The sequence below is a fragment of the Anastrepha ludens genome, chromosome 3 (genome assembly GCF_028408465.1).
Source record: "Anastrepha ludens isolate Willacy chromosome 3, idAnaLude1.1, whole genome shotgun sequence".
Lineage (NCBI taxonomy): Eukaryota > Metazoa > Arthropoda > Insecta > Diptera > Tephritidae > Anastrepha > Anastrepha ludens.
In genome coordinates, this window is record NC_071499.1 from 35,896,533 (window position 1) to 35,904,086 (window position 7,554).

General features: G+C 39.7%; 1 protein-coding gene across 1 annotated transcript; it reads left to right on the forward strand.

Moving 5' to 3' along the window:
* Window positions 1-4,182: 4,182 nt before the first annotated feature.
* LOC128857445 (uncharacterized) lies at window positions 4,183-5,025 on the forward strand. The gene has a single exon (XM_054093202.1). It carries the CDS (start codon window positions 4,183-4,185, stop codon window positions 5,023-5,025), a length of 843 nt encoding a protein of 280 aa, XP_053949177.1.
* The last annotated feature ends 2,529 nt before the right edge of the window (window positions 5,026-7,554 follow it).

The window sequence follows — 7,554 nt, forward strand, 5'->3', positions numbered from 1 at the left end:
ATATATATATGAAGGAATAATTAAAGGTGACGTCAGATATCTAATTTTCACACTTTTCGTCAGCCATTTTGACCTACTTCAAAAATCCGTGATTTCCACGTGGAAATGCTTCTTTTTATTTCATTCTAAATTCTAAAGAAAATACTCAGAAGCATAGAAATTAAAACTTTTGCTAAAAAATTTAGCAGACAACATTGTTTTTGTTGTACCGCAAAACGTGCGCAAAAGAGGACATTAAGTTTGCCTTTGCCCAAAATGTGAAACGAAAATAAAATATTGGATAAAATTGTGCGGTACTTCATAGAAACCAGGCGAAAAAGTTTGCGTATATCGCAGCGGATCGGGCTAGCTCGGAAAAGGACGAAAATTTGCATTGCTGGGATATACCCTAGAAGGCCTGTGCTTTGGTTTACGCTTCTACGCAAGAGTACATCTGTTTTTATTTAAAAAGTGCAGTTTTATTTAAACGAAATTGTATTTAGCTCACATACTGATTGTCGTGCGTTTCACCTGGAAAAAGAATTGGCTCACCGTAAGGAACGACTAGTGAATCTGGATAAATTTCAATAGCTTGTGGATTTGGGCGAATAAGTACGTAGCTTGTTTATCGAAGACTGACTTTTTTTAAACAAAAAACAATTCAATAAATAAATCAATTATATATTCACAGTTGTTGTTTACAACCTCTTCTCACCTCTCGACCAATTTGCTGATGCCGTTCCACCAAAAATTTCAAGGTCTGGTGTCAAAGAAGTTGTTAAGCCAGATTTAAGCACCTCTTTATTACCGAAGGTAACGCCCTTCATATGGTTTAACAGAGAGCACAAAAGTTTGTAATCGGTCGATGCAAGGTCAGAAAAATACAGCGGATGCTGACGGACCTCCCATTCGAGTTCTTCGAGCGCGGCTTTGACGATTTCTGCAACATGGGGCCCGGCTTTGTCGTGACGGAGTATGGTTTGACCACGTCGATTAGGTCTTTTCACTCAAATAGTCCCACTCACGCAGTGTAGCTGGGCAATGTAGAGCTCCTTGCTGGTCGTGGTATTCTTTTCGAGCATTTCCCAGTGGACCATGCCTTCCCAGTCCCACCAAATGCATATTGTAACCTTCTTTGGATGAAGATCCGGCTTAACTCGCGGCTTTGGCGTATCTCCTGGAGTCCCCCACTCCTTTGCCTTGCTTCATATTGATGTATAGGCACCATTTTTATCTTCCGTGACGATGCGATATAAAAAGCGCTTTTTACGACCGCGAGTTGCTCGATGGCGGGCGAGATGCTGAGAAGCAATTTGAGGGCGAATTTCTTTGTTTTTTTTTCATTGAGCTCTTGAGGCACCCTGGCTCTCAATTTTTCGATAAATTCCATTGAATGAAGGTGATTGAGAACCGTTTAAAGTTCGCAGTTCCGCCAATTAATTTTTTGTCGCAATTTACGACTGCTTTGGCGGCGTCAAAGTCGCGATTTTTGAACCACCACCACTTTGCAAACCATTTACGTGCTGTAGAGACGCCTATGACACCTTTTCCATATACGACCCAAATGTCCCGTACTACTTCGGCAGCTTTTTGACCTCGATGAAAAGCAAAGAAGAGCAGGTGTCGAAAATGTTGGTTTTTACCTCCTGGGTATTCCATTTCTAAGCCTCAAATCTACAATAAGTAAAAAAAGCACTCAAAATTACAATTAACATAGTTTTGTAGAGCAGAAAGAGGAAAAGAGTTCTATCGAACAGTACACAAATCGCTGTAAAATAAAAGAAAATATATAAACGCTATAAACTTATTCTCCAAGTCAATACTTTCCGAAGGGCAGATTAAAAAATTGGAAGACGCAAACAAAACAACCATTGACGCCTTTGGCCCAGACTTATTTATTCTGGATATCATGTTCGAAAGATAAATCAATAAATGCAATAAGAGTTTAAAATTTTTAAAATATTAATTTGCCACTCTTTGTTAGTAACAAAAGTGCAACGCTAATCGTATAAGACTCTTAAGCGGTTATTAACATATCCAGCGAATATAAAGAGAACAATGAACCCCCATGAAATGTAATTAGAAGCTGGTGTGGCATATACTAAGCTCTGCTACATTTTATTTGCCATCACATTTGTTCCGTTGCAGAATTTCAAATAAGTTGAGCAACAGGGCTGTGTGCAGCATTTCGTTGCTATTTGCCAAAACTGGAGTCACAACTTTATTACGTTTACGTGAGTGTCATGCAAAACAACAAAGGAATGCTTATGAGCAAACACACACAAACACATGCATATGACAGTAAATAGACTGCAGTGAAAAGACAAAGTAAACAGCAAACGTTTTAATTCATGAACTGGTATTTGACGGTAGAAGTCATACTCGTAGTTCGAGAGAGACTAGAAGTGTACCAGCTGTAAAGGAACCAATCAGAGTTGTATGCAAATGAATGATAATATTTCTTAGAGCGCTTACCACTTATTTTTTATTAATTATCAGTCATTTTTGGTTTATATACTTTTATTATCCATTAGGACTCATCACAAATACATATACCACTGACAAAGATCGATCAAATAGCTCTTCTGTAGACATGTGGTTATCCTTCCTTAATGCTGCCATTACCAGAATCCCAATCAAGGAACCAGTTTCATCTTCATGAGCGTCTCGAAATGTAGCACCGGTCATAGAAATGCTTCATTTCAAAGACATCTATGCGCCATTAGTCCATTTTACTATCTCAACAATTATTTCATCAGTAAAAAAGGATATTGAAGCATAAAACAGGATCATATAAATTACGCCACATTCGATGGGTAGATCTAGCAATATACAGTGCTGACCCTCGGCTACGCCTAGTTGGCTTTGAAGTCAACCAGTTATCTGCAGTAGAGTAATTATTCGCCGAAATTCTGATGAGAAAGCTAGTTGTTTAATATCCTCTTGGACTGTGGGTTCGTTTTCACCAGATATCGGCCAGAATACTTCTCCGATAATATAATATTTCGCATTAACCTTGACGCTAGCTTCGATGAAAACGATTGGAGGGCACCCATTTGCGGTTACAGCGGCCCAAACCATTAGCTGTGGCGGGTTGGCAATAATCGAATTTCGTTCTTTGTCTAAATGGGCCCTTGCTTAGTCGGATGCCTGCTAATTTGAATTTAAATGTGCTCTGCCTAATCTACAAGAAAGAATATTCTGCAATCTGTGCTAACTACCACGATATTAGTTTTCTAAATATCGCGTGAAAGGCGGAATCCCACTATCAGCCAACTGATTGGACCTTATCAGTGTGGTTTTAGACTTGGGAAGTTCACCATCCACCAGATATTTACAGTACGCTAAGTCCTCGAAAATACTCATGAAAGGAAAAATCGACACACACCATCTTTTCGTCGATTTTAAAGCTGCATTTGGCAGCAAGAAAAGAGTTGCCTATGTATATGCTGCGATGTCTGAATTTAGTATCTGCGCAAAACTAGTACGGTGTGGGAAATGACATTGCTTAATACTTGCAGCGCCGTCAGAATTGTAGAGGACCTCTCCCAGCCGTTTGAAACCAAACGAGGTTCGTGACAGGGTGACTCGAGGTCGTGTGACCTGATGCTGAAAAATACTGTGCGAGCCACAGAGCATAACCGCTCAGGCACAATCTTTTTAAGAGCGTACAATCTGGTTGTGAGTGAGGGCACAGCGAATTACATCTGTGGCAGCACCGCTGCTCAATTAATTTATGACATGTGGCAGCACCGCTGCTCAATCAATTTTATGTCAGTTCGTCAAATAATGTCAACCTTAAAATTCAATGAAAATTTATTCTCTTTTCAACCGGCGACGAGACCACACCATAATTTGATTCAACTTATTTAAGTTCCATTTACTTGTGTATTTAATTGGATATAATAAAAACTCCATATTGGTGACCCCGACGTTTAAAAATAATTTTTTTAAATAATCAACGGAATTCACTCGCAATTTTTTTGGACGAAATTTAACACGCTATCCATAAACGCAATTAAGGAAAAGAAGACCTTATTGCCGCCACGTGGTTTCAACGCGCCGATATTTGCGAGGGTTTGTTCGTCGTATTTTTTCAAGAGGATTTGCATGAGCGATCGTTAGCAGAAATTGTTTGAGGGATCTTTCGTCTGGAAGTCGAATCGTGACAAAATTTTCTAAAGTCTACTTCGTGCATTCAACATGCCTGGAGATAGCGAATCGAGCGGGACTTCACAGTCAAGCAATACATCATACGTGAGTACTGTTAATTTTATGCCTTTACCAGAAATCAGTCGGATTACAATAAAAGCACCGACATTCGTTAAGAAAGAACCGGATTTATTTTTTATACAAATGGAAGCACAATTCATTAACGGTAGCATTACTCGCGACAATTCGAAGTATAATCATGTAATATCTGTTCTCGAACCTGAGTATTTATCAATGGTTTCTGACTTGATTCGTAGTCCTCCCGCGGAAAACAAATATGAATCACTTAAAAACCGTCTAATTAGTGAATACACTCAATCTGATCAAAGGAAACTCAGAGTTTTACTCACTGAAATCGAACTTGGTGATGACAAACCGTCACATTTGCTACGCAAAATGCGTGATTTAGCCAAAAATGCTCTCACCGATGAGGCAATCAAGTCCCTTTGGATTGAACGTTTACCGGAAAACGTTCGTGCCGTCGTGGCAATTTCAAACGACGACCTCAATACCTGTGCTACCTTAGCAGATAAAGTTGTCGAATTGACTGCCCCAAAACTAATTTCGGAGATCAAATCGGATAACACACTCCTTCAATTGAACGCTCGTATCGATGAATTAGCCAAATCTTTTCGCGAATTTAGAGCGAGCAGAAACAATAGTCCAAACAAATCCCAGAAGTCACACAATTCGAGTCGTTCACGTTCCAAATCTCGTAATAAAAGACCGTATTGTCGATTTCATTATCGTTTTGGGGCCATGGCACGCAAGTGTGAACAGCCATGCGCATTCAAAAAGCCCGATGACAAAAGTGATGAACATTCAAAAAACTAAATTCCACCTCGTCATTTGCGGTAGACGAAGTGGGTCTGAATTATTCTCGCCGCTTATTTGTCACAGATCGTTCAAATTGCCGCAAATACTTAGTTGACACCGGAGCAGATTTCTCCGTTTTACCTCGAAATTTGTTCAATAAATTAAAAATTAGACCTCTCTCGACAAACAAAACTAACACTCTGCAAGGCTCTCATCATGCCCGTCCTAACGTATGGCGCAGAAGTGTCGTCGATGACAACATCCGATGAAGCGACGCTTGGAGTGTTTGAGAGAAAGATTCTATGTAAGATTATTGGACCTTTGCACGTTGATGGTGGCGAGTATCGCAGTTGATGGAACAATGAGCTGTATGAGCTTCATGACGACATAGACATAGCTACGTTGGCTGGGTCATGTCGTCCGAATGGAAACAAACGCTCCGGCTCTGAAAATATTCCATGCGGTACAAGCTGGAGGTAGCAGAGGAAAAAGAAGGTCTCCTCTGCGTTGGAAAGATCAGTTGAAGAAGAACATAGCATCACTTCACCAACTGGCGCCGGTTAGCATGAGAAAGAAACGACTTTCACGTTTTGTTAAACTCGGCCAAAATCGCTTAATGGGTTTTCGCGCCAATAAAAAAAAGAAGATCTCAAAGCGAGATAATTTCGCAAACGCTCGCCGATTCCACATAAGTACTGTGTTTAGAAAAGGAACTTATTTTGCGATATTCGGTGCATCTGATGAAATCATATGATGCGACAAGACAAGTTCAAGCTTCAAACTAGAAAAATGATTATCACCAAAGTGTTAACGGCATAACTGAAACAACTTTAAGAGGTGTAGGTGCTCCGAATGTCGCGTTTCTGAGCTGGTATTATTTGAAAAAAAAAATAAATAAATAAAAAAAAGTAAATAAAAAAAGAGAAAAATAAAAAAATGTGTTCAAAACAAAACCAAAGATAAAATGAAACCTCAAAATAGACAAAAGGGCATAAACGAGTACGCATCTCATTAAAACCAAAGATACAAGATTGACCAGAATTCAAATGTAGCTGAACTCGGCGGTTCGCAAGCTGGAAACTCATACTTTTCGGAAGCGGTATTCTGCTTTTGTTATGTTATTTGTTTTTTATATTTTGTTTTCACTGCTTTTGTGCTGCTGCTGCGTAATGGTGAACGGCTTCCGCATTTTGATGAAAGATTTAATTGCAAATACAAACAAATTTAATTGAATATATCGATTGAGTTCTTTATTTACAAGACAAAACTGAAGGTACACATCTGTCTATTTAACAAAATAAATAGACAATTCAACTATTCCATTCGACTCCCTTTAATTTTACTGCACCGGCAGGTACATTTTGCTTAAATTTCCACCCAAAATCTCATTCTCAGCATCCGGGCGTGGTCTTTCATAACCATAACCACCAATACTTACGCCTCTGCTCAACTGTGTTGTTTGGTCGTCATTGCTGAAATCCACGCTTGCCCCAATGCCTGAACGTAGTCCGATACCATCACTACTATATTAATAACGGCACTGGTTGTAGTCTGCGCTTTCGCGCCATCTTCTTTACCGCCAACGGCAAGCACTTCAAAACTGCTACTTGGGATGCCTTCTCGTATGAACGGTCGGTAAAATAAACCCTATCGTTTTGGGATTTTACGAATTGCTCTTTTGCCCTCATTTGAAAAATTGTCTCGTTAGAAAACACAATTTTTGGAAATTGACCGCTTTCGGCCAAGTGAAGCAGCTCCTTCTCTCTCTCAAGTCTGACTTGTTGCTGCTTTGGTGTGAGATCATGCACCTTTTGGATCTTTTAAGGCTTGACTTTGGGATAATTTTTCAAAATACGGCTGATGCTACTGTCAGATATTTTCAGTTCTTTCATCATTTGATTGGCACTTCGTCGAGGATTTCGCTCAAGTCGCTTCTTCACTTTTTGAACCATTTCACGTGACGTTGCAGTATCTTGATGGCCACTTCCGTGACGTTTCGCGATACTACCCGTATCATTGTAATGAGTATTGTTGCGATAAATAAAAACTTTATTTACTTTAAGGTGCTTGAGCTCACGAACAATCGCTGGTTGTGATTTTCCATCCAAATACCTATAATGCAATCAGACTATTACCTTTGAAATCCATTACTGATTTTCTGTTTTCGCCTTTACTCTCTGCAGAATGCTTTCACGCGCTTGTAAACAATACTCAGGACTGTCATTTATCCAACTAACATACAGCTGATGCCCAGGGCCGTAGAGAGCATATACGGGCCACGGGAGAAAATTGAAAATGCGTGCCCCTTCCAATTATGTCTAATTCATATAATATAATTCGAATTACTCTCGAGTCCGGACCCCTCTGAGAACTCCGGGCCCGGGGTAAAAAGTCCCCGATCCCATCGCGCATTTAAGGGTTAAATTTTCATTTCTCGCCCTCGTGAAACTCATTCATCCCACATTGAACATAGACACGATATGACTTCCTTTGAAAAAGAAGGAAGCATAAATAGAATAAAAACCGCATCCACTGAATATTTTATGA

Bases quoted from the DNA above. Each gene is read 5' to 3' on its own strand.
- LOC128857445 (XM_054093202.1), top strand. From the start codon at position 4,183: ATGCCTGGAGATAGCGAATCGAGCGGGACTTCACAGTCAAGCAATACA.